At 42.8% G+C, this 27,126-nt stretch overlaps 1 protein-coding gene across 1 annotated transcript in view; it reads left to right on the top strand.

Moving 5' to 3' along the window:
* SH3BP5 (SH3 domain binding protein 5) overlaps positions 1–26,779 on the top strand; it is a 55,656-nt gene extending 28,877 nt beyond the window's left edge. The window contains exons 4-9 of the mRNA XM_084858193.1: positions 15,934–16,098; positions 17,400–17,530; positions 18,857–18,899; positions 20,874–21,093; positions 23,704–23,961; positions 25,131–26,779. Coding sequence (XP_084714319.1) covers positions 15,934–16,098; positions 17,400–17,530; positions 18,857–18,899; positions 20,874–21,093; positions 23,704–23,961; positions 25,131–25,312 — 999 coding nt within the window. The 3' untranslated portion in view covers positions 25,313–26,779. The remainder of the gene's footprint in view (positions 1–15,933; positions 16,099–17,399; positions 17,531–18,856; positions 18,900–20,873; positions 21,094–23,703; positions 23,962–25,130) is intronic.
* Positions 26,780–27,126: the final 347 nt, after the last annotated feature.

Below are 27,126 nucleotides of genomic sequence, written 5' to 3'. Positions count from 1 at the left end.
GAACCAAGTAGAGAGAAGATCAGAAATGGTCAGTTGCTTTTAAAATAAAATGAAACATAGAATTAGCTAACAAAGACTTTATGAGGAACCTAACATCCTAAGAATAACTCCCCAAAGCAACTTGCAGATGGTGTGGGGGTGGGGGGACACCTGTGACTACGCAGCTTGGTTTAGTCTTGACTCTGTGCCAGCCACCAAAGACAAAGGAAGATTTCACAAACAAAGGTATTTTTCTGAGGGCTGGGCCGGACTAAGTCAGCGACTGAAAATTCAAACAGCAATCAATGCCTAGGATGACTGATCATGTGTCCTCCAGGTGATTCCTGCATGTACCTGTTCAACATAAGGCTGAATCATGGAAGGGGATGAAGGGGGAATGGCAGGCTGGGATGTGTAGGGATGCAGATTTTGCTGCTGATAATTGTCTGAGCATGTTTTTTATTCAGAGACGCTTCTAGAAAGCGGGGAAATGTTGGGTCTGCCACAATTTGATTTATGTATTCTGTGGTGGTTTTTAGCCTTTATTTTGTGAACAGCCTAGAGAGCTTCAGCTGTTGGGCACTACAGAAATGCAAGTCAGTAAAGAAATAACGTGCAGTGTGGTGATTTGTAGTTAATGCTGCCAGATCATCCTGCTGTAAAGAGTAGGGGAAATGGTTCCATCCCTGGGCCTTCCAATGTCATCAGTCATGGGGGGGCAATTCTCATGATCGTGTTCTGGACTTATTTTCAGCTACTGCTCAGGAACTGTGATAAAGCAGTTGGATGACCACTGACCACTCCAGAAGAAAACTACGCCTTTCTTATTTGTAGTTGGAAGAGGAATCACGATCTGGGCTTGTGGTGGAGAGTCTGACCCAGTTTGCACGATCTCACAGTAGTTAGTAGTAAGCCATCATGGCTTGTTAATCACCCTGCGTATGCTGGTGCAGCTTCCTGTGTCTTGCAAAACCTGGTCAGGGTAGCTTGTTGCCATGGTTACAAGAGCCCATGGGTTCTGGGTGGCTTATTAACCATGGCAACATGCCACGCATGTCAGGTTCGCATGACACAGGAAGCTGTGCTGCCAAGGCTACTTGGTACATGACCAGCATGTGCAGGGTGGTTAACAAGCCGCTGTGGCTTGTTAACTACCCTGCATTCATGTGAATTGGGTCTCTGAGACAGCTGCATCCTTCTAGAAACCTTCCAGCTGGGCTGACCAAACTAAATTGACCCAGATTGAATGTGAGTCCTCAAAATGAACTTGCTAGTGGCTTATAAATCACTCTTGATGTTTGTTAAGTCCTAGTTTAAAGGATCATCCTCTAAAAATTAATTAGGCTTGCTGCCAACCAAAAGATACTTGTCAGTTTATTCATTTGCTATGTTCGTGTTTGTAACTTACTATATAGTAATGTTTCTGCAGAAACTGCATCTTGCAAAAAAAGCTTGCGTGGCTACGGCAAAAATAGCAGGGTTTTACATCTCCCCACCCCCTGCCCAAAGGTAGAAAACCTAGTCCATGTTTTTTATCCTCTTGTTATATCCAGAGTTGCTCTGTGGTTTCGTTGCCTGTTTCAGATGTTAGATGAATGCACAGAGGAGGATAGGGAGCTGGTCTGTGTATGCCTGACTTTTATGCGTTCATAAAGTCTGAAAACGAAACATGTGTAGGGCTCTCTCCATGTGCGCTGGGAGTGTTGGAAAACCAGTGACTCTGCTCACATAGAGAAGTGTCTATAGCTCTGATTTTAAAATTCCTGCTTAAAAATAAATAAATCCACACATTAAAACCAGTCCTGGACTAAGGTAATGTGTTCATTTGGTTCACCAGCACAATTTTCAAACTTCATTAAAATTCTACCTTTTGTGGAATTTCTGCAAACCAAGCAATGAGAGAGATTTGGACTGTCGTGAAGAATGCCTCTTGGCAAGAACTGGAAGGAAGATGAGTTTGAGATACAAAAATCCTGTGTCAGTGAAAATGGGACAGGGTTATATTCAAATTTGGCCGACTGCCACAGAGTTGGTAAAAAGCAAAACAGCTGGCACAGATCCAGTAGTATAACTAGCTGACCAAATCTTAAGTTATCATCGTATTATTATTTTAAATCCCCTTTTAGCAGTATGCGAATTTCACACATCCTGTAAGCAGCACTGGATTGAGAGGAGAAAGGTGACCTTTGTGTAGAACTATATTCTGAGGCCTGTCATTGCTTTGGCACATATGTTACTCTCCATCTTTGGCTTGTTTACCCATTAGCATTCAAGGGCCACGATTAAAGGTAGAAGCTTTTTACCTTGTTCTGTTTATAATGAAGTTTATATGTGGGATCAGGAGGCCTGCATACTTGTGTAGCTCAACTGTCAGGAAGTCTGTCCTTTGGGTAGGTGCCCCCAAGCCTTAACAGATTATTCCAGCTGTGTCACAGCTTCTAGATAGAACATGACTGACTAAGAAAGTCAACTTTTGAATATCAGTGTGTGACACACAATCAGATCTAGGAGGGATAGAAACTAGATGGGTTCTGAAATTCTCATATCACTCTGCTGGTAGTTACTACATTTGTGTATATTGTTTCTTTTGTTTCTCATTCTGTTTTAGGATTTTACATGCAGTCACAATTGAGGCTTTTGACCATGGTGTATCATGTCATAAGGGAAATGCTGTGGATGGATGCTCCCAGGCCATTCAGTACTCTAGCTTGTTTTTGTCATGAAGCAGGTGTGGGGGTCCTATGTAGACAGACTGAAGCTTTCCCAGGGAAAAGTGGGATTTACTGATGGTGTTTTATATTTCTGTTTAAATATATATCTCCTTTCTTCCATTGGCCTACCAGTTCCAAAGCAGCTTTCAGTGTAGTATTAAACACCTTAAAAGAAATCCCATTAAAACCATGAATCACTTAAATACTTCAGTGGAGCAGATCTGGAACATCCCTTTGTTGGGAGTGAGCTCCATGAATGGGTGCACTGCCACCAAAAATGTCCTGTTCCTATCAGAGGTCAATCATTGTCTCAAACACTAGTGGTACCCAGAGCATGGAATGTAAGAATGATGCAATAAATAAGTTTTGTGCTCATGCGTAACTTTGCAAGGAGCCAGGCACAGGAAAAGCTCACTTTTAATACATCAAGGTGAATCATAGCACTGCAGTAGAGCTCTCCATTTTATTAGCACTCTGCTGTGTAGCCCATAATTGTTGATCCTGGCCTCGTCTTTCTCTCTCAGACAAAATTTTTCTTTCTATAACCACAGCTTCTCAGATTGCTGCATAATTTTTGAAGCTAGGACCATATCTCTACCATTCTTGCCAACGTAAGAGAGAGCTAACCTTAAATCTGACACTGCTGCTGCTAGTGTAGGCTGTGATGTCAAGTACACTGTACTTTACATCACAGCTTCAAGTGCCTCCATCTTGGCCCTTTCTCTCCCATGACCTCTCCATGATTTATTATTCCCTCTTGGCCTGCACTTCATAGCGACCTTTCTCCTCAGGGGTTACTTCATTTTCGTTAAGAAACAGCATTAAATCTTGTGTATTCCCCTTCTTCCACCTTCTTGGGGAAGCATGACATCAAACATACTTGGAGCTTGCTTGATGCAGGCGTGAAAGGCCTAAGAAAACAGACTTTTCTCCTTGTTTCAAAACAGTGTCCACTTCCTCTTTGGGTGACTTTGTGTAAATCCAACTCAAGCTCAGTGTTGAATTCTAGGAAGAACGGAAACATGACCTGATAAAAAATTGCTGAAGGGAGTGAAATCACTTCCTGCTCCTAAATGGTGGAATTTAGTAACTAGAGCAGGAGTGTTGATTTTCTGAGGTGGGATGATTGCTTGGCTTGGGAAAGGAAATCTTTCATACCAACTGCTTGAGTTATTTGTGGACATGTCGCAGGGTGATTATACCTGTTACGCTTTACTCTCAGAGCTGAATATGATATTTCCTATCATGTTTCAACCACAACAGATTGGATTTCATAGGCTTTGAGCCTTAGTGTATAAGCTGCTTGCTCCTTATAATATAAGCTTATAATTAAAATAATCACACCATAGCTCCTTATATTTTTTTAAAATAACTCATTCATAGGGCTGCTTTAGACATGTCCGAAGGCTTCCATGTGCTCAACAGTACCATCAGTGAGGTCAGTGGGACTTTCTTCCTGGCAGGCCTGTTTAGGATTGGAGCATGTGTTCTGTCCTTTGCATACTTACTTGGGAGTGAGCTTTTGAAGAGCAGCAATCTTTGTCGCACCTCAAATTACTTTTGAAACTCCCTTGAGTTTCTGAACCGGCTTGCCATGCAGTGCATGAGTATGTTGTTCCAAGCACAGAAGCCCATGCCAGAGATTTCTGATGTGGCTATTGAGTCTTGCTTTGCTCTTCGAACTTGTGTGGAATACAGCACTGCTTGATACAGAGGTTTCCCCATTGGCACTGAGGTTTAGAGAAGGCAAGAGAAGGCCTGAGGAACACGTGCTAATTCTAGCCTTCCCCGTATCCTAGTGTACACAACAGAGAATCTCTGCCTCTCCTAGCCTTTTGCATTTGCCGGAGTACTTGCGGGAGGGAAGAGGGCTGGCTGGTGGCAACCACAAATAATGTCTGGCTAGTAAGCCATGACAAAATGTGTGGATTGCATTGGTTGAGATGTGAAATAGATGGCCATGTGACCTACTTTACAGAGGACAGTCTGGTTTTTTTTTTTTTTGAGAAAAAGAACCGTAAATAGGGAGAGCAGGAGTTGCCCATCAACACTTAGCCCCTGGACGGCAGACTGAGCAGGTGTGCATGTCACTGGTCAGAGTTTTCCCTGTTAGGCTGAGATGTATTGTGTTTCTATTATAGTAATTATTCCTAAATTTGTGTCAAGCCATGTAAGTTATCACATGCAAATTGTATGCAAATCCGTGTTTCAAAGATGTGTTTTCTCTTTTCTAGGCAATGTGTAAATGCCCACCTTAATCGGATGTTTAGTAGATGCAGAAAATGTCACAACTCTTACGATTATTCCTTTGAATGTAAACATGTAATCTTTTCTTTAAATGGTGGCTTTGGGCACGTTCCTGGCTTTCCACATGACTTTTCTCACAGGCCTGTTGTGTCACTAAAATCCCTCGCTGAGCTACTTAGAGGAACAATGGGATGCAAAGTAACAAATACCATTATTAACATGGAACTTAGATTATAGTTGGATTTAGCCCATTGATATGGATGATGCATTTGGATTAAATGTTGTTGTGGACATATCCATTGGACATTTGCTAAAAGACAAAGTATTATAATGAAATTGGTTCTGATACTCTTTTTTAAATTTTCTACCTATATAAATTTACTTACATCTTACTGAATTTTATTGGAATTTACTTCCAAGAAAGTGTGTTTCAGATGGTTTACGAGGTAGTGCATTATAGTGGCAAAGACTGCGCTGTGAAGTAGGACACCCTTAGTTCAAGTCACTCTGTTACACTGAACGCATTAGGTGGGTAAATTGTGCTCTCTCAGCCCTAACAACTGCCTTCTACAATATGGTGGTGATAATACCACCATATTGCCAAGATTGCCAAGATTGTGTACGTTAGCGAAGTACTCTGAGGTGCTGTATAAATGCTTAGTGTTAGTAGTATTAATAGGAGTACTAGTATTAGTCATAGTAGACATTGTTGTTGTACTTGTCGTAGATATTGTAAATATTGGAAAAGCCACTTGATGAGGCCCAAATTCTAAGCCATTTGGATTAGAATAAATTGCTGTTCTTGTCAACTGGGCATTTATGGAACCGGACTTTAGTAATGTTGGGGTATTCCAAAAGTAACAAATGGTTTCAGAACTGGAGTACTCTGAAAAAGTTATCATTCCATTGAAAATCGAAGGCATCTGGCAAACAGACATTCAATAATGAGTAGTAGGGTAGCTTGAGTGGCTACTGAAGGTTATGATTGTTTGATCTGGCATCTATCTTAACTCTATGCATCTGGTTTCTCTTTCAGCAATCATTCAGCCAAACAAAATTATAGATCCCAATAAAAACAGCAGCAGTTGGTTCCCTTTAAAAAAGAGGTGTTTTGTGTGTTTTTTTAAACAGCACACATATGCACTTTTTGTTAATCTGCCCAAAGCCACCTTTGGCATTTATGTAAAAATTATGCTTACTGCGTATGAATGCAGCAATCAAGGGAATTGATAATTAACAGTCTGCTTCAAAACAGGATTTCAAATAACCACAAAACATACATCTGAGTCTAAAACTGTAAGGCTGGATGGCTTCCCACCCACTTTTAAGGGTAAGTCTGGGACTCCCTCATACATGGTTGTGTCCAGGATTGTGAGCCATATGGAATGCAAATGGCCATGTGGCATGACTTGTATATGAAAACATGGGCTGCCAGACATTCAGGATTGGCCTGGTAATGCAGGAAATATTTTTTGTTCTAGTCTACAAGGACAGTTTGGCCAAGAATCAAATGTGTCCTACTTCCCATATCCTACTCCCTTTATTGGTAGTGTTTTTAATTTGCCCATGACAGTCTCTCCTTTTTCTTCATGATCAATAAAATCCTCAGATGTGAATAAGCTTCATGGGTATAGATGGGATACCTAGGGTAGATATGTTTTTAAGTCTGAGAACAGTCATATCTCTGTCAGGACCACTAACAAGCACATAGTCTATTCCTGTTTTGTGTACTGTGTGTAAAGATAATTTTATACAAATATGCCCATCTTTTGTTTGTGGGAGGGTCCAAAAACCTATTATTGCTGGTGGAAGCATGTTGATAAGGTAGAGTTTACTGTGGTAATAATAGATGTGTATTGTATGGGCTACTGGAACATAAACAAGCATTTGTTCCTTGCTTGTAGCTTTACATGGATAGCCTCTGCCTCTTGTGAGTTGTGATAAGGCTTGCATAAGTAACCTATGAACTATTGTTTCTAGGAAAGGCTGTTTTAGGCAATTTCAGCTCTTCTTAGGATTATTTTTTTTAACGATGTTGATTAGCGTACTAACTGTCCTTGTGAAGAGAATTGGTTCTCCAATATGGTTCTGATATTGTCTATTTAGAGAAGTTAGCTTTCCACTATCCTATTGTACTAGAGATGCAATGCTTTTAATGGTTTTTGATAAATAACATTATAGTCCCCTGTCCCCCTCAAAAAGAGCAGTTGCTCCTGGGGCAGCCCCATAATATTTTCAAGTATTATGGAACTGGTTAGGAGTCCGAGCAAACTGTGAATTAGGAAAATTCACAATATGTCTTGGTTCTGCAATGTGTGTGTATGTATACATATATCAATTGCTTTTACCTTCAGTTCCCACCATGGCTCAGGTTTTAGCACCTCTGCTCACCTGCTTCCAGCTAGAAATACTATTAATTGGTCTGTAGCAATATAAAGTGGTTCTTTATAAAAAAGAAAGCCTCTTTATACTGATATGGATGAAGGAATGTTTCTAGCCCAGGTTGGCCGCAGGTGAGCACAGGTACAAAAAACTGAGCCATGCTGGGAACAGAAGGTAAAATCTTTCTCCCCCCCCCCCCCCCCCCGTGTGTGTGTGTATATATATATAAATGGCAGACTATTTTTAGGGAGGCCTTTGGCATATAAGCTAATCTGTTGCTGAAGAGGTTTTTATTTGTTTGGTGCTGTTTATTTCTGTCATTGTTGTGTTTTTATTTGCACTTCTAATGTATTTGTTTTTATGGTTTTTTAAATTAAGATTTTGTTTTTAATCTGAATTTCATTGTCAGTCATCTTGAGCACCATTTCTGGTGGAAAGTGGGGATATAAATTAAATCAGTGTGTGTGTGTGTGTGTGTGTGTGTGTGTGTGTTCTGCCTTCCCCAACCTGGTGGCCCCCATTTGCTTTGGGCTACAGCTCCCATCATCCTTAATCATTGACCATGCAGACTGGGGCTGATGGGAGTTGAAATCCAAAATATCTGAAGGGCACCAGTTTGGGGAAGGCTAAAAGCACTTCCTCTTATTACTGAGCTATGGCCTTTCCGCTGAGAGAGAGAGAGAGAGAGGGAGAGAGAGAGAGAGAGAGTGCTCAACCACTTGTCATGAGCTGTGATTACTGACAAACTTGATCATAGAAGCTTCCTTGCACTGGGGCAATCCAAGCCAAATTTTTAGATTTGGAAAGTATTCATGCATGTATTTGTGGTGACATATGTAATTCTTCTCCTAATGGCATCTGGCCCTGCTTGCTGCCTTTTTCTAATCTCAAATTGTAAATCCTGTTCTATTCAGCTGCTCTGTATAGGCTGCCACTTTCCCCATCCTTCAGAGCATCATGTTGTTCTTTCAAGCAAAAGCTTCAATAATCATTCATTGACGGTTCTTAAGTAATTATTCACTGATGGTTGTATAAATACCAAAGTCGCCTATGGTTCTGGGTCCAGTCCCAAGGGGCCAGGTTGGTAACTCTTGACTGCACCGCACCTTGGTGTTCTGGTAATAAATATCTGCTCAAACAAAACGTCGGTGTCTGTTCTCTGGCCGAGCCTGGCAGAAGGGTAAAATTTTGCAACACATCCAATTGCCAAAGGTCTCTGGGCAGTTCACAAAAATTAAAACCACAAAGTAGACATAAAACAATATAAAATATGAAATCTTAAAACTACAATATAAATGTACAACCAGAATAAAACTTAGCAGTAATGCAGAGTTTTAAAATCAGATTTTAAACAGCACAGTTAAAAGACTAGGGTGCTAAAATGCTGGGAAAATAAAAAAGGTCTTCATCTGGCGCTGAAAGGAGTACAACATAGGTCCCAGGTGAACCTCTCTAGGGAGCTCATTCCACAGCTGGGGTGCCACAGCAGAAAAGTCCCTCTTCGTGGTAGCTACCTGCCTCACTTCCTTCAGCAAGGGCACCCGGAGAAGGACCAGGATCTTAATGTTATACATATCTTATTTCTTATAATAAGCAGCTGTAATGCTGCTGTAATGGTGGTCATGCAGCTGGAGGTTGCTGGTCTTCTTATCAGAACCAGCTGGAATGGAATCAGCTCAAAAAGAGGAGGAGCTTCCAAACGCTGTTTGTCTTTGAGCTGATGGAGTGGCCCTGTTTCCCCTCTTTGGCCCTCTTCTACCGCCTGATCAAATGGCTGCTGGATGACAGTCCAGGGAGAGGCAACACCGGATGAAGCTGGCTTCTCAGGGGGTTGGTGGTGGCTGATTATGCTCTCCTGTCCCTTTGCCATGTGTAAGGAGTTCCTGAGACTAAAGCACACTAGGAGCTGCTTTGAGGGTCAAATATGGATCTGATTTCATTGGGTATTTTTCTTAGATCATTTCAGTGAAATGGGCTGTGCTTGGCCAATGACACCTGGCTGTCTGTATTGCTATGTGCTTCAGTAGTAAAGGATGCTGTCAGATACAAATAACAGCCTTGCTTCCATAACTGTGATTGCAAAATGAAGTTCACACTTGCCGGGTGACGCTTAGTAGGTTTATTTTCAGGACTTAATAGTTTTGATTAGTGGCTTGATGTTTAACCTTGACATGTTTGTTGCGCGACCCCTCATTTGCAGAGCCCGTTTTTGTCCAGCTACAACAGTTCCCCTGTCTAGTGAAAGGAGGGAAGAGGCAGCTGAAATGGCCGTATTTGGTTCTGCACAGATACACCACTAGCAGATGGTGTTTGCTATATAAGGTGGCTTACTGCACCATTTAATGGGTCTTCTGTGACACATTTTGTACCATAGAGATACAGCCAGAGATTTCTGTATTCAGATGTACTGCCTTGGGTGGTTCTTTCACTTGCCTTGTTTGTCATTTAGATGTTGATGTAGCTTCTGTGGAAAAGCCATAAAGACCATACATAATTCCAGCAAAGAGTATCATTTGTGTGGAGGGAACAAGGATGACAGTTTGACAGTAATCATGAACTGTTTATGCTAGCTTTTGAATAACGGAGGAAGTGGAGTGAAGGAGACTCAGTTTAATGGTTTAGTATGGGCCAGACAGAAGGCAACTTGAGCACGCTCCGGGAGAGAGCGCAGGACAGGAAGGCCTGGCGTGCTATGGTCCATGGGGTCACGAAGAGTCGGACACGACTGAACGACTGAACAACAACAGACAGAAGGCAGATCAGGGATCTAGTGGAAACTAAAGTTGATCTGGCTAGCCTAAAGTCAGCCTACCGCTAGGTCTCCAGTGCGGGTGTAACCCTATGTTTGTATTCAGGTACAATCAGTGAATGGTCTGCTAAAAGTGTGAGAGAGACTTCCAGTCATCCACTTTGTTGGGTTGTTGCCCGTGGGCTTTCTGTATGCAAATAATGAAGGTTCTCTTTGTGTTCTTCTGTGACTTCATTCAGAAAGCTGTTTTGGGTCACGCTTGTAGTTTTTGTGGGTAGAGGGAGGAGAAGAAGAAACTATGGTCAGATCTGCAGTACTGAAAAATAATGTAACCGGATGAGACTTATGCAGAGTAAAATGGTATTGGCTTCCAAGTCTTTGGCACTTCGCTGCTGTTAATACACTCAAAATGGCTTTGATCAATTTGTGCCAAACCACCAGCTGTTGTATCATGTTCCATTTGTTGCCCCAGTTATATTTACCTAGGGTAGGAAGTCTGTTTTTACTGCAAGTGCCCCACATTCCACATCCCCCCCCCGCTCCATATTTGGTAAAGATCAGGTAAATACTGTAGCATCCTTAGCTCTTTGAACAATAACACCCCAAGGTATTTCATCAAAAGAAGGAAGATACTGTCATAAACTAGGACATTCAAGACCTTGTACACTGTGAGTATGCGATATTTATGCTGCGGGGAAGAAATAGTTCATGTTGAGCGTGCTGAAAGTTCAGCCAAATCTCAAATTACTTAACATAAAAAAGCACTTAGAAGAGGCAACTTTAAATAGTTGTGTCTTTAAAAGAGAACTTTTAGAGAAGTGAAAACAGGTGGTGGCTGGGGGGACGGGGAGGGGATTGTTCTCAGATACTGATTGGCTCCTGTGCTTTTGCTAACAATGGTGGTAGCAAATAAAGATTGTGATTTGTTGACTGATTAGCTGCTCTTGTTATCAATAGGAGATTCTCCATGGCACAAAATATTATTAGTTCATTAATTAGAGTTTGTATCGCAAGAGCTCTCTGGGTATGGATTATAATGGGAGCGCTACTCCGAGCAGAACCATGAATTTACACTGATGAGACACAGGCGGTGGTTAAGAACAATGAGCTTAGAAGAATTCTTGATTCAAATCTCAGCTCTACCATAAGCTCACTGGGTGATCTTAGGCAAGCTTCCATTTCTAGGCCTTAGCACCTCCTTTTTTAAAAGTAGGGAAAGCTGTCTTGACTGTTCCTTGTCAGAGGCTCCAAACTAATCAACTGTAGGTGTTCTAACCGATGCGGGTGTTGTTAAGAGGTGTAGAATCAACGCCTGGAGCAAGGTTGGGATTGTGTCTGCTGCCCCTGGTCTCTTCCTGTTGACTGGCTCTCTGTACCCGGACCCAACATGTGAGCAACTTTCGTGTGCCTAGCTGCTGTCTGTGTGATTGGAGACCTGGCTCTCCAATCATGTCATTAGAGCCTACATGTATACAAGTTGTGCATGTCTTGGCCCTGGGCACAGAGGGCAATCAGCATATGGAGATCAGGGGCATGACCAGGACGTGACCCAGTTCCCTCCACTCATTGCTTCTACGCCTATTCAGAATGCCTGAAAAAGGATCGAGGTGCAGTATACAAGCCTGTGGCCTGTAAGCAATGTTTCTTGAATGATTTAATTTTATGTAGATTGTTCACAGACTTTGGAACTTGGAAACTGGAGACTTGCCTATGACTTATGTGGCTGAAACTTCACAGGGCTCTTTGATTCAGCAGTTTTGATGTCCTTATGGTAGGTGGCTAATTGGCTGGCAAAAACATGTCAGCTGTGACATCAGAGTTGATCAGTTGCAGCAGGAGATGAGGCTACCAGTGGGGACAGAGTACTCACTTTTCTGGAGATGGCAAAAGTACAAAGGAAGGGCCATTGGGTGGAAAGTGAACAACACTCATGTCTCATCGTACAGATAGATGCTTAGTTGTCTGTAATGTGAGCACAATACTGGCCTTTCTGGCAGAGTTGCTCTAGGGCAGGACATTCAAGCATAAGGTCAGAAGATAAGTAGCATGTTGTTTTAATAGATTCATAGCCCATTTTTCAGGGTAATTGTAGCAGAGCTTAGCTAATGTGTGGGTTTATGTTTCTGCAAACAAATTCTGCTATGCATAGATAGAGGGTTGGATCCAGACTTAGTCATCCTTGGAACAGACTGGATTAAATCAGTGGGACTTAAGTTAGTCATGACTAAATTCCCGTTGTTTTCAATGGGTCTGCTCAAAGTATGGCTAAACCTGGATCCAACCCAGAGAGTAGAAGATTAAAAAAAGGAAAACAAAAGCCGCTCTGGTTTGCCAATACCTGATAAGGAAAGGGTCATGTTCTAAAATAAGTTCTTCTAACTCTGCTTGGTTTCATAGCAACAGGACTCCACAATGTAAGGGAACACATGACCTTGACAAAAGCTTACAAAATGTATTTTCCTCTGCCAGTCTAGCCATGGGCTGTTAATTGTTTTCCTAGCTGCTAGCCATGGTTTGTAAAACAACCACTTAAGGTTGGATCCAGATTTACTCTGGGTCAACTGCGCTGACAGAAGTGGACTTCCCCACCCCCTCCTTCCCATGGCAGCCCCTGCAGCCCCCTGATGAAAATGCTACATAGAGAGTCAGGAGATACTGCTGAATGGAGTGAACTGTGGGGTGTGTGTGTGTGTGTGTATCCTGCAACATCAAGTGGAGGGACCTTCCGTGAGTGGAGCTCTTCTTCTTGTGAAAGGCAGTTCCTGGGTCCAAACCTTAAAAATGAATTACAGTTTTAAAAAAATTTATGAAGCAGTTTATTGCTGGCCGCACCATTTCTTAACAGTAGGGGGTGGAGAGAGAGCCCTTCATTTACACTTCTGCCACCATCTCCAAAATGTGAGTAGGGTCTCACCCCGCCTTTCCTGCGGCATCTATGTGGTCTTGACCTCAGTTCATCCATCTCTTGGACATGCTGAAGTGCGACTAAGATGCAGGATACCTTGGCTTTTATAGATGTGGCAGATGGAACATTTGGCTGTCTCTGTGGTCATTGCTGCAAAATATGTTACAGCTTAAGAAGACAGAGTTTATGCATCACTTTAAGTCAACTGGCATGGAACTGGACATCCGATGCTTACTGAGAAGTCGTGGCAATATATTATTAATGATCACTTAAACCCAGGGAAGCTTGTATTGCATTATGACTGTACATAAATGCTAACTTGCAGGTGTGTTGTGTATTCTAACTTGGTGGTGAAAAGAGAATGTTTTTATGTTGGCTGTTTATATGTTCTGCTGCACAGATATTATGCAAGGCACAGGGTTTGTAAGACTGATTGGAAAGGGTGACACTTCTTACAGCGGAATCATTTTGTGGGCTAAGCGTGCATCTAGTAGCCAGCCCTTTCGGGATGGTGTATATATGCTAAAGAGCATAGTAGATAGGAGGCTGTATAATTCAGACAGAAGCAGAAAGAAGGAGTTATTTGAACTGGACACAGAGAAAGACAATGGGAAACTCAACATTGAGTCTAGTATAAGAATGACAAGATCATCTAAGAATAGAATAAGTATCTGGGGCAGCTGAATACGGATCTGTGTGTTTATGTAGATTCAAGCAGTTAAGACCTAGTTCATGGATTTATTTTTATCTTATCCCCTTTCATGGCTTCCATCCTTAGCTTGAATCTACCCATACCTGGGATGGGGAAGAAAATGTTCAGTATCTTTACCTAGAGGCAATATGGTTGTCTATCAGCTGTTTTGTAATATTAATAGCTAAGGATGCTGGAGAAATTCGAGATGGACTAAAACAAACTCGGATTTCTAAGAATCCGACCTGCGGAATCCATTGTAGAGCAACCCCCCTCAGGCCGCATGGAGCCCATGGGCTTTCAGATGATTTTTTTACTTTCCTGAAATTTACGCATATCAATTCGTAGGAAAATACATACAGTTCTGCTGAGGAAACATTGAATGGAATGGGGGAGAATATGCTAAATGTTACGTACTAAGGTAAATTATGTAAATACGTAAATGCTTACATAATTATTTACATTTTTTCTGCATGACGAAAAAAAATTCACATCCGTCTCTGAGCGGATGACGGAACAAAAGGCGCCTGACAATCTGCGAAACACAGACAGAGTGGATTTTACACAGTCCGTACATCCCTAGTAATAGCTCAGTTTGCAATACAGTGCAGAGCCCTGAGTGCAGAGGTAAAAATCCTGTAAGGCGAGTGGGGCCAGAGAGGGACCCGTCTTTCCCCTTGCTTTTCTGGAAACTGGCCTGAAAGCAAATACTGAACAACTGCTAGGCAGTTGTTCCTGGTCAGAGGGCTGGCATCAAGGGTAGGCATGGTTGGGCACCTGCCGAGGGCCTACACCCCTGAAAGGGCCCACTGCCAGGAGCCCCCCGTTTGACCATTGCACCCTGCTTGTTCACCCCCTCTGGCCCAGACAATGGTAGTGGTGAGAAGGAGGAGGAGCAGATGCCCCTGCCTGCTTGCTCCCTGGCTCTCTGCCTGTCAAATAAGCAAGTGGTAGCAATGATGAGAAAGAGAATGAGGAGCAGAGGCAGCTGGCTACGATTGCGGTGAGAGGTTAGACTCACTGGGGGGCCATTGGGGGTGACTTGCCCAAGGGCCCTCAAAAACCTGAAGCCGGCACAGCTGGTCAGTTGACAACCCCCAGCTCTTAGGCCAAACCAGCTCTCAGGTAGCATAACAAACCCTTGTTTAAGGATTATACAATGACTGTAATTCAAGGCTGGGCAGATGGGCCATTTAAATACCTTATCTAGCCAAAAGCATTTAGGAGGCCTAACATACATTTATTCATCACAAGAAAGCAACTGGCAGAGAAGCTTATGAATGCCAAGATGCTTTCTTTCAGCTATTGCAAGCCAGCCTGTTCTGTCGCAGGCTTTTTAGCCGTGAATGTGCCTCAGCATTTTATTGGTTAATATGCAACTCTTCCAGATGGTTTTTAATGCTTCAGGCTTCTGCCAGCTCTTACGGCCTTAGGTAAAGAGTCAAAAGTCAAGCAAATACATCACAAGGTTGACTGGATGGACATGACGCTTACAGATGCCTTTTGGACAACATTGCTGAAGAAAACAGTGTGCTGCTTAGGCACAGTGTGAATTGCAGGAAAAAGAAAACAACGTTGACTAGTGTTTCATGTTATTTGGACAGAATCATCTGCATGGATAAAACCCGACAGAACATTTGCACAGACTAGCTTTCTATGTTACTATGGCCTTTTTGACCAACCTTCACACAAACCATAGATTGTAAGAGCTACATACTGAACAATTGGTTTGTCTGTGCTGTTTTGTAGTATGTTACCAAATTTAAGTGGAAATAGTTTGTTTTTCATTTAGGAAAAAAAAAAAGTATCTCCTTCCCCACCTTTCCCCCTCCTTTGTCAAAACATGTGTTTCTTGGGACTAGTTCTTGGTTGCTATATGGAAGGTGCTGGAATCTCTTCCACGGGTCAGCATTTTCCCTGTGATGGTTGTAAGCACTAGTAGAACCGCTGTCTCTGTCTAATTTAACTTGTGGAGGTCTTGTGAGCCTGAATAAGAGAAGAACCGCATGCTCTTTTGTACATTGACGAATCCTCTAGAAATAATGCCATTCTTAATTTGCGCATGGTGATGTTTAGTGTTAAATTTAGGCAAATTAATGTTGCCCATTGATAACATTTAAGGATACATTTAATAGATGGGCAAGCAACAATCAGAACCAAATAAGGAATAATGAGGTTAAACTTTAAACACCAGGAATTCTCCATTTCTCTCCCTTCCACAAATGCACTAGGATTCATTTGTGCTAAATTATTGCATCTCTCACCTTAGGCCCAGTTGGAAGCTCAGAAGGCAACACAGGATTTCCAGAGAGCTACTGAGGTACTACGGGCTGCCAAAGAGACCATTTCCCTTGCAGAGCAGAGGCTGCTAGAAGATGACAAGCGGCAGTTTGATTCTGCCTGGCAAGAGATGCTCAACCATGCCACTCAAAGGGTAAGATCTGTTGCTGGCCCATCTTGGAAAAGTTACTTTCCTGTCGATCTTCATCTGGAAAACAGGAAGCTGAAAATTCTTGGATACTTCTGGCAGGGAGATGGAGTTGATTGTCTTATAGATCATGTGTGCCATGGATTTTACTTCAGTAACAGCTGGTTTATACGAGTTGGGAAGGAAGAAGCATAATTTGTTTGCACTATTGGTTTTCCAACTTCTAGTGGGACATGTCAAGTGGGATGTGCCTCCGGTGCGTGTCTGTGTTTTGTGTATGTGTTTCTAGGTGATATGAAACTTCTACATTTGGTGTTTGATCTATGATGGCTCTTTCATAAGTCATCGCTTGATGTTGCTGCTATCGTGTGATGAACACACGTGTGAACAGGAACTTAGGATAATGGATGAGAACGAAAGTTCATCGTACCCAGTCCCATACCCCTAGGCAGTGCTGTGCAAATGCCAGGAAATAATGTATGCAGTACCAAAGCACAATCAAATTACAAAACCCTGAATCCTCTACCGGCTTAATCCTCACCCCCAAAGCCCCCAGAAAAGCATGGCTTCTAAAAGATGCTCAGGGTCTGACTTTGGCAATATCCTGTCTGAAAGGAATCCATAATTGTAGATCACTCATAAAGACTGCTTCTCTCCTGGGAGCCCTTTATGTCTGAACATGGCGCACAGATGTATGAAAAGAGCTCCACTGAACAATCATAAGAGATGTCATGGGGCACAAGGGAGTCTTTTGTGGATGTTGGGCTGAGGGTACTCAAGGCTGTACAGTAAAAAACACATCTTCTTTTTGAGGAATATTAACCTTTGAAATTAAAAGAGACTGTGTTGACTGTCCTGGGTAATTTTCCACTTGCGTTATGTCAGATTTGATAGTATTTTGGTCACTGTTTTCAAGCAATTTGTTAATACTGAATTCAGATCTGAGTCAAGGATTGTAACAGGTGTAACAAGGCAAAATTATTTCTCTCTTTGACTTATTTACATAGAAGTCTCCTATTGTTTTTTATTTCAATATCACCATTGAAATTTTAGTCAGGTGGTCTATGGTATGTCCCTACTGTATTGTTTTTAAAAATGTATTAATTCTAGCTAAGTATTTGCAACTTCGGTGTAATCCCTGTAGTGACAATTGTCACCTTTCTCCCTGTTTTGCTACCATGCTGGGTGTCTGGGTTGATACATTATGGAAATGGTGTGTGTGTGTGTGTGTGTATACACGCACACACACATGCAAGACCTGCAGCTATTTCAACTCAAAACCAGTTTTCATTTCTTCTTCTTTAAAGGTCATGGAGGCAGAACAGACAAAAACCAGAAGTGAGCTGGTGCACAAGGAGACAGCAGCCAAATACAATGCTGCCATGGGGAGAATGAAACAATTGGAGAAGAAGTTGAAAAGGGCCATAAATAAATCCAAGTACGTGTTGTTGTTTTGCAGCTATAGGGCTGATTCACGCATGCATGTATGACAGAATGATGTGTAGCTGAACGTGTGAAAGAAAGCAAGAGAGAACAACATGAGAGAACGTTGTTCTCTTTCGTGAATCTGTCCAAATTTTATGATTTAAGGTTATGTTTGTTTAAGCCAGCCTTCCCCAACCTGATGCTCCCCAGATGAGATGGACTATGATTCCCGTCAATCCCAACCAGCATGTTGGTTGGAGATTATGGGAGTTATAGTTCAGCACATCTCGAGGGCACTAGTTTTGGGGAGGCTGGCTTAAGCCAATTGACATCAGTGCATTTAGGCATGCTTAAATCCTTACTCGGTTGTAGCTATGAGATGAGTTAATGCATAACCCATCTGGATATGCTTCCTCTGGGAAAAGACATGGGTACTGCTGAAGGGATTCATGTTCTATCCCTCCATTTAATGTAAACTAAAATTACTAACATTGCAATGATCTGATAGTAGTCTTGGAATGGCAGCCCTGGAACATTTAAAGTTGACTCTTAAATGGTATAGTTAACCGCAGGTTTTAAAAGTAGCGTGTAAGATCCCCTCAGAAATAACCTTCATGCTGTTTCAGTGCTCCCAGCCAGTCCTTGTGAGCACACAGTGAAATTGGGAGAGCTGTGGGGGCTCCTCCCCAGCAGTGTAGTGGTCAAGTTTGAAGTGCAGGCACTCATTATGACGGTCGCCATAGCCACACCCCCAAAGAGAGCCCCCAAATGCAGGCAGCTGCATTGATCCATATCAACAACCTAATTCTAGCAGTTTTCAACACCACCAGGAACAGGGCTTTAGTAATGCTAATGGGTCTGAATGGCCCATTCAGGACCAAGCCAGCCCAAAATAGTTTTGCAAAGTACAATGATACATTTTGGGGGGGAAATCCATTCCCCCCTAGCTACTGTGAGGACTGCAGCTAAGCTCAGACGGAACGGAATTCTGAGCGGGGTGGCAGATGACGTCAGTGTCCCTGCTGATCAAAAAGTCCTGGCACTGCGACCCCGCGAGCCCCAGCTCCACTATGCCACTGTTCCTCCCCCAAACCTTCCACCTTCCAAACAATAGCCATATTCTGTGCTCTACGGCAGCCGCCGAACTTTGGGTGGGTGGAGGGGGATTGGAGGAGAATCTGTGACAACTGCCTGCCTGTGAATAGTTCATGCCACTTGCAAGTGGGGAGCACAAATGTTCTTTAAAAGATTTTCCGGGAAAACTCTCTTCTGTTCTAATCTGTGGCTTGTTCTATCAATAATACTAAAACACTTTTCCTGCATTTTCCCTTCTCCACAGGCCGTACTTTGAACTCAAGGCAAAATATTACGTACAATTAGAGGTATGTATCAAATACATTTTCCAGGAAAGACCGACAGTCTGTAGTAGATGTATTGCAAATCATTGCTATAATTGCTTGATTTTGGTCCAGAAACGTGCCCTAACATGGTTGTTGGAGTTGTTGTTGTTTTGCACTAATTGTCTCACAATAAGAATGATCTGGTTTGGGGTTTAATCCTATAGATGTTGGATGGGAAACATTCTGCACAGATGGGGGAGTGTTGTAAATCACATAGCACTCATCCCTGGAAGAATCTGATGATGAGTTTTTGAGACTAAGATGAAGATATTCTTTCTTAGAATGACATATTATCCCACCTTTAAGGATACAAGTCCTTCCAAGGTGCCTTGCAAGTCAAATAAAAATACATTAATAAAAACTCTGTAAAACAGTATCAAAGCACAAAATATCAGATGCATCCTTCTCGTGGGGCAGTTGACCCTGTGGAAGACGGGAGGGGATAGTCCCTCTGGACCAGACTCTCCTGTTGTTGTAGCCTGACTCCATTGCTCTCCTGTTCTTTCCCTCTGGGCAGTTGTTGGTAGGTGGCCCTGTAGCAGGAGTATAGACAATGGGCGATATCCAGTCAGACACTAGGGCTAATGTAAATTATGTTGCACTGACATAAGGGACCGCTAATACAACGCCAATAGCGTTGGCTGGCACAACGGGTTTTCCGGGGAATCCTGTTGCACCAGCTAATCCTATTGGCGTTGCGCTAGAGGTCCCTTACGCTAGCACAATGTCATTTACGTTGGTCTTAGTGTCCAATTAGATACTGCCTGACATATTTGCCCTCAGGTGGGAATGGTCCTGTAGAAAGTAGGTAACTACTTACCTACTGTGGAACTGTACTTCCGCCTGGACCTGGGTAACCCACACTTATCTGGAATTGTGCACAGACTACTTCCATACGCTAATATTGGGAAGAAAGACCAGGAAAAGAAGTCTGAAAGCAGTCATGACAAAAGCTGTCATGTGGGAGCATTTCCCACAACATTGTATACATGTTCGAGCAATGAGCTGTCTGTCAAGAGTAAAATCTTAGCGTCCTCCTCATAAATAGTTCCAATGATTCCAGAGGTTGAAGAAGGTGTTCTGTGAGATTCTAAGGTTAGCATACGTCCACCCATGTGCTGGCTTTGACTTGCACAGCCAAATATATAGGGCTGGATCCAGGATCTGCCCTCCATAAGAGGAAGGGATCTTCCACGACAGGAAGGGCTTTGCGTGTGGAATTTTTGGAGATCCCCATGCCCGCCATACCACAGCTCACCCCATTCAGTAGGGTCCCCTAACTCTGTGTAGCATTTTCAGGAGTCTGGAGGGGCTGCTGTGGGAAAGAGGGGGTGGTGAAGCCCACTTCTGTCAGCACAGCTGATCCAGTGTAAATCTGGATCCAGCCCATAAAAGGGAGAATCCTACTGCTCTCTGTAAATCCATAGGTGATGGCAGCAGGTCGATTTGGGGAATATTAGGGAAGGTCTGGACTCCTGCCAACCTAGCATTTCGAAAGCAAGAAATTGCAAGTAGATAAATAGGTACCGCTTCGGCGGGAAAGGTAACAGCGTTCCGTGCACCTTGGTGTTCAGTCATGCCGGCCACATGACCACGGAAGCGTCTTCGGACAGCGCTGGCTCTTCGGCTTAGAAACGGGGATAAGCACCGCACCCTAGAGTCGGACACGACTGGTTGGGGACACCTTTACCTTTAGGGAAGGTCTGGACTTGGTGGACAGGCTGAAGGACTTACCCAGCATCCTCTATGAGGCTAAGCTTTGTAGGGGAGCCCTAGAACATGTGCATAACTCTCTCTGGTTGAAATCCACTTCATTGGATCGCACTGTTTTTTTAATGAGTTCAGGTGCTGTGTTGTTGTTTTTTTACAGTTTAGGCAATGTATGTCCCCTCTTTAGTAGCCTATCTACCAAAGTATTTCACTGAGTAAGGAAGTCTTTTCTGATTGCTTCGTTAGCAATTAAAGAAGACAGTGGATGATCTACAAGCAAAGCTGTCTTTGGCAAAGGGTGAATACAAAACCGCTCTGAAGAACTTGGAGATGATCTCGGACGAGATCCATGAGAGGAGGCGAGCCTCCTCCATGGGGCCCAGAGGATGTGGTGTGGGCGCTGAAGGCAACAACACATCGGCAGAAGACCTTTCATTGTGCAAACTGGAGTCAGATAATATCTCCAGTAAGTAGAAGAAAAGTGTGTACAGCTTGGACCATATCAAGGGGGAAAAGGTATTCTGTGATTACTATGATTCCATGGGTAACTTCAGGTGACTTGGTGTGAACTATTATGCTGAAGTGGTTAGAGCAGAGCTGTTGAGCCTCTGGCCCGTGGGCCAAATATGGCCCACCTCTGGTCCCAGTCTGGCCCTCCAGGGCTCCCCATGGCCCCTCCCTCTTTCCCCTGGCCACCAATAGTATGGTGGTTTTCCAGCTTTTGCAGAGTTTTGCCCCATTCTAAAAGGTTGACATGCCTCTCCTCAGGCTGGCAAGAAGAGCTTTAAGCTACAATAGATTTCTATCTTTGACCTTTTGCCTTCAGCCCCGTCCACTACTGGAACACAGCCCCCAAGAGAGTCTCCAAAATGTAATTTAGTCCTTGAGTGAAATCAGTTGCAACATCCCTGGGTTAGTGTGTTGGACTATGGCTGACAAGACCCAGGTTCAAATCTCTACTCAGTTATAAAGCTCACTAAGTGACCCTGCATCGCACAGCCTAACTTACCTCACAGGGTTGTTGTGAAGATAAAATGTGAGGGAGTTATGTATGCCATCCTGAGGAAGGGTGGGATGAACATGTAAAGTGTGTGTGTATGTGTCTTAGATTCTTCCACATTTGAACTCTGATAATTTTGTCATCATCGTCAGTCATCACCACCACCACCACCACCATATTTCTATACAGCCCAATAGCCAAAGCTCTCCGGGAGGTTTACAAAGAACAAAAACATTAAAAATACAGTATGCAGAGATTAAAAGCCATTTACATAAAAAACACACGAACAGACAATATACGCAAGAGAACATATATCTAGAACAACTTTAAACAAGCCATCTCAAGCCAACAGCCACAACCAGTAGACAATCCAGGATCGCTTAAAACTTATCATATGCTGCCAAATGCCTGGGAGAAGTGAAAAGTCTTGACCTGGCGCCGAAAAGATAACAACGTTGGTGCCAGGCGGACCTCATCGAGGAGATCATTCCACAATTGGGGGGCTCATAAGCTTTTGTGATGTGGGGAACAGTACAGTGGAACCCTAGGATACAAAATAGGGGTTATTTTCTGGGATACAGATGGACACCCTGTTGTGTATTGAATTGAAGGTCATGTCCTGACACTGATTATGAAATTCTGGACTTTTTACGAAAGCTTAGACATTTCCGTGCCTTGTTCTTGAAACTTTCACTGGTTGGTGTTTTGTAACATTCTGTGGACTTTGGAAACAGTATATATTTACATGGCAGAGTTGAAGCTGCCTCTTTGTGCAGTTCACGTTCATAAGATACTCAACTTGAGCACTGATCGTTGTAAGAAAAATGTATCAAATAATGTTGAACCTGTCATTTGAATTGTTTTTGTTTAGTTGGTAGTTGGTCTTACCTTTTCTAACCCTTGGCTCTGATTCTTGCTGAATTTCCATTATTTTAATATCCATGTAAACTGCTGCTTCAGGCAATTAGAAATCCTTGGCTGAAATGTGGCTTTGTTAAGCATGATGAACTTACCTGGAGTTAGACCTACAGTCCTTCTAGCATGGTACTACCTATCGTTGCTTCCAGGGGTCTCAGAATAGCTTCTCATGCTTCATTTTGTACTGCAGTAGAGATACTGGAGTAGAAAATATACAGGGTTAGATCCAGGATCTGCCTTATGCAAGAGGACAGGCTCCACTTGTGGAAAGACCCTCCACCTAGTTTTGGGGGATCCCCCCACAGCTCACCCCATCCAGCAGTGGCTCCTGACTGTGTAGCATTTTCAGAGGGCTGGAGGGGCTGCTGTGAGAAGAAGGGAGCAGGGAAGTCCACTTCCACTAGCACAGTTGATCCAGCATAAATCTGGATCCAACCCAATACTGCATGATAATGTTTACAGTTCACATCAGCAACTAAGCATTGCATAGAAAGCTATGTGGCATAGCATTGGGCCCGTGTGTGTGAAATTCACTGCTTTCCCTGTTAAAATACATGAAAATGGCAACTGGGAAAAGATTGGGCCCCAAAGATGCCCTGAGACACTGGAAAGACATTGGCAGCGAGGGTTGGTGGTTCAGTGCTAGATGAATCACTGGTTTGTCTCAGGACAATATCCTCTTCTATCCCCATTCCCAGTTGTGAAGTAAGTGGCTCAAGTCATCCTGAATTGGCTGACACCAACTGGAATTTTGTTCCCAATGGAAAAGTGGTGAAGTGTAGGCTTCTTGTTTAGTGTTTGGGGCCCTGTTCCTTCTGTTGTTGCTAGGTATAAGGTGACAGCATGGAGAAGCTGCCATTTGGAAACTCTTCCTGCCAGCATCCGTATGGCTGGCACAACATACAGATAACTGTAATTCTTAGGGTAGTCTGGTAGTTCACTGCTACTTTCTTTATAGCTGTCCTTGGATAATGGGGGAAATAGTGCTTATTTTTTAATGGGAGTCACTGTTAATATCCTTCAGAGAGAACCAGAGTTAATATATAGTTTGCAGTTGTGCCTTGTGAGAGGGCAGTGTCCATAAACTAATGGTGTAGGTAAATAGATACTTAGGGGAAACTCTCTTTGCTAATAACAGTTCTCCCAATATTCTCACAGTGGCTTCCGAAGTCTTTGAGGATGACAACTGCAGCAGTTTTGTGTCGGAAGAAGACTCTGAAACCCAGTCTGTATCTAGCTTCAGTTCTGGTCCAACGAGCCCTCTGGATATGCCAGCTCAGTTTCCTCCTGTGGCAAGGCCGAGAAGCCTGGACCTGTCCAGCCCCATCTCATTGTCTGAATTTGGCATATTTCCTTTACTAGGACCTCGCAGCGAATGCAGTGGGGCTTCCTCTCCTGAATGTGAAATCGAAAGGGGTAAGTTGGATCAGTTAAGCCTCAGGTGAATTCCATAGTAGGAATCATTAGAAAATTGTGTACCGCTCTGGTTGCTGCACCTCAAAAAGGATGTTGTAGACGGCACAGAAAAGGGCAGCCAAAATGATCAACTCCCCTGTGAGAAAAGGTTACGATGTTTTGTTGTTGTATTTCAGTTTAGAAAAAAGGCAAGAAAGCGGATACATGATAGAGGTTTATAAAACTATGCATGATCATTCATTCTCTCCCTCTCCCTCTCCCTCTCTCTCTCTCTCTCACACACACACACACACACACACACACATCTAGAACCTGGGGTCATTGAGCAAAGCCAAGGGGTGGAGGATTCAGGACAAAATTAACCTCCTCACACAGTACATAAATTATGGAAATTGCTACCACAAGATATGGTATGGCACCTAGAAGACATTAAAAAGAGAGTGGACAAATTAATCATGGAGAATAAGGCCATCAGCGGTTCCTAGGCATGAGGCCTATATGCTGCCTACAGGATCAGAGAGAACATGCTCTGAATAACAGTTGCTGGGAAACAAAAAATCAAGAGAGGGCTATTGCCCTCAAGTTTCAGTTGTGAGCTTCCCAGAGAGACTTGTTTGGCCTCTGTGGAAAACAGGCTGCTGGACATCTGGTCTGATCCAACAGGGCTCTTATGTTTTTAAAGGTCTTTCTGATTAAAGAAATGTGTGTCAATCATGTGAGCTTTAATTGATTGATTTAGGGTGGAATCCTATGCATCCCTAGACAGAAAAAGTTGTACAACTCCCAACACTCCCCAGCTAGTCATGCTGGGGTTGTCATGTCATGTGAGTCTGGCAAGCGTGGGTTATGTGAGGGTTAAACAACCCTAGCATAACCCATGGTCTGCTATAGGGTCATGAGAGGGTTATTTAACCCTCGCATAACTCAAACTCGCCAGGTTCGCATGACATGACAAACCCTGACTGGGGCTTGCATATGCAATCTGGCAGGCGCCATGGCTCGTCGTGGATTAAAGGACTCACAACGAGCGACGGCATGTTGTCCAAACCCAGTCATTAAGTATAATTAAGTCTGGATCCAACTCATAAAATGTATTGGGAGTGTGGCATTTTGGACCCACATTGTTCCATAGTTCAGTGCTGCATAACCTTTCAATCTCACCTTCACAGGGGATAGGGCAGAAGGAGCAGAGAACAAGACGCTCGATAAAGTAAACAAGAACAGGAGCAGCAGCAGCAATTCCTCTTCCGATGGCCCAACACTGGATAATAGGATGAAGCGGCTCTCCCTACAATGCCTGAAAGTCAAAGACGGGATTTGCGCGGACAGAAAAATAGTACAGATTGGCTGACACGATTATGTCATCCTGGAGCTAACAAGGAATCTAAATTATTTATACACAAACTTCTTCTGAATGTCAGAAGAACCTTGTGCCAATAACTAATATATGCCAAATCTTTTAAACGTTTACCTTTTAAACCTGCACTAAGAGTTACATCAGTGTTGAGGGCTGAAGTGCGTGCGTGCGTGCGGTTCTTAAATAAAAGTGAAATCTTCGTCATGACAGAAGTCCGTCACAAACATCAGCTGTGCTTGTTGTACTTCACAGCCTTTGTGGGACGTTTTGTAGCAGTTTGGCAGAAGCAATAACTAGTACCCTCCCTCCTGTGGAGTTCTGTGCCACTTGGGTGCTGAAGGCCAAGCCAAACGTTTGGGCGTCCATTTCGTGAACTGAGCAGCAGCGTAGACATAGTAGAATTCCAAGGTGCCGATGGCTTTCCTTTTAAATACCGTGTACTTTAAATGTCTGTATTATATTTTGGATTATAAAAGGAAGCTGTTGCATGTAATTGAGCCTAGAAACTTTCACTCTTCCTGTAGGGGCTCATGAGCGATGAGAAATTATACCTCGAGGGTAACATAAATGTGTTAATATTGATAGATATGCCCCTTCTAGCTTTCAGTGTGTTGGGGTTTGGGGGAGGGTGAGTTTCAACTATTACAAATCCAGTGACCAAATTCAAATGTCCCCTGGAATCTAATTTATGACACTTTCCCCAGCACTTCAAAAGTGTTTGACTGTATCATTGGCATCAATCAATAGGCATGGATAGGGAAGTTATTATTTTTACACCTTGGCCTACCAAGTAAGAAGAGGGGAGGTGTGCATGAACAGATGGCTATCTGTTGGTTAAGGTTGGAGGGGTGAGTACTTTCTAATATCTCTGTAGGTTGTCATGTGTAGCATTTTTAGAGTAATTAAAGACTTATAGACTTAGCATCACTTGAACAAAAAGCTGAGTGAGATTGGAAAAGGAGTTGAAGCATGTCTTGGTAACAGCTGTTAGGCAGTAGAAATGTCTGGTAGTTTGCTAATAAGAAATAGTTAAAATATAGGACTTTTGTTTTCCTAGCTAGCATTTATAAAATTGGAATATGCCATCTCTAACAAACATATTTATTTTCTGGGTGTTTAGCAATGCCCTGCCTCCCTGTTTTCTGTTCCTTGGCTTAGTTTTGTTGTATTTTGTCCCTACTATGTAGCTTGTATATCTATTCCAAAAACAAATGTTAAAAATCCCTCACACACTACAGTAAACTTCTCCTTTACCCTTTTAAAATTTTGTTTTCATGTACAGTATGGTTATATTGAAAGTGTTTTAAATGCTTTTAGAAAAGTCATTTACAAATTTGTTCTCCCAAATATACATAAGCCTTCCATTTATGCATTTGGTTATGTTTCAACTGAAGAAATGGACTTTGCGAGTGCCAAATGGAATGGTAATTAATAAAGGGAAAAGTACAGCTTTTAGTGCTTTCGTGTGGTGGTTTGTTGGGTTTTTTTTGGTATTTTAGTACAGCACAAGAGTCAAGCTTGGGGAAAGTCAGTGTAGAAACTATGGGTTGGATCCAGAGTTAAGCAGACCCATTGAAATTAATGGGATAAGTAAGTCATGGCTAACTTATTTTCTAGTGATTTCAAGACTGATTCTGGATCCAACACATTATTTTGAAAGACTGCCTCCTAGAGTTCAAATATTGACATCTTTTTGCAGTTGTGAAATTTTTACAATTGTAGGTAGAATTTCTGTGCCTTGTGCAGATTCTAGCTTTGCACACCAAAGTTGTTCTTGATAGGTGGTGGTAGGCAATCTGCCCAGTTTG

The sequence above is a fragment of the Heloderma suspectum genome, chromosome 5 (genome assembly GCF_057233095.1).
Source record: "Heloderma suspectum isolate Gila_16-S chromosome 5, 16-S_ref, whole genome shotgun sequence".
Classification (NCBI taxonomy): domain Eukaryota; kingdom Metazoa; phylum Chordata; class Lepidosauria; order Squamata; family Helodermatidae; genus Heloderma; species Heloderma suspectum.
The sequence above is the reverse complement of the archived record's forward strand: the minus strand, read 5'-3'. Positions and strand labels throughout refer to the sequence as shown.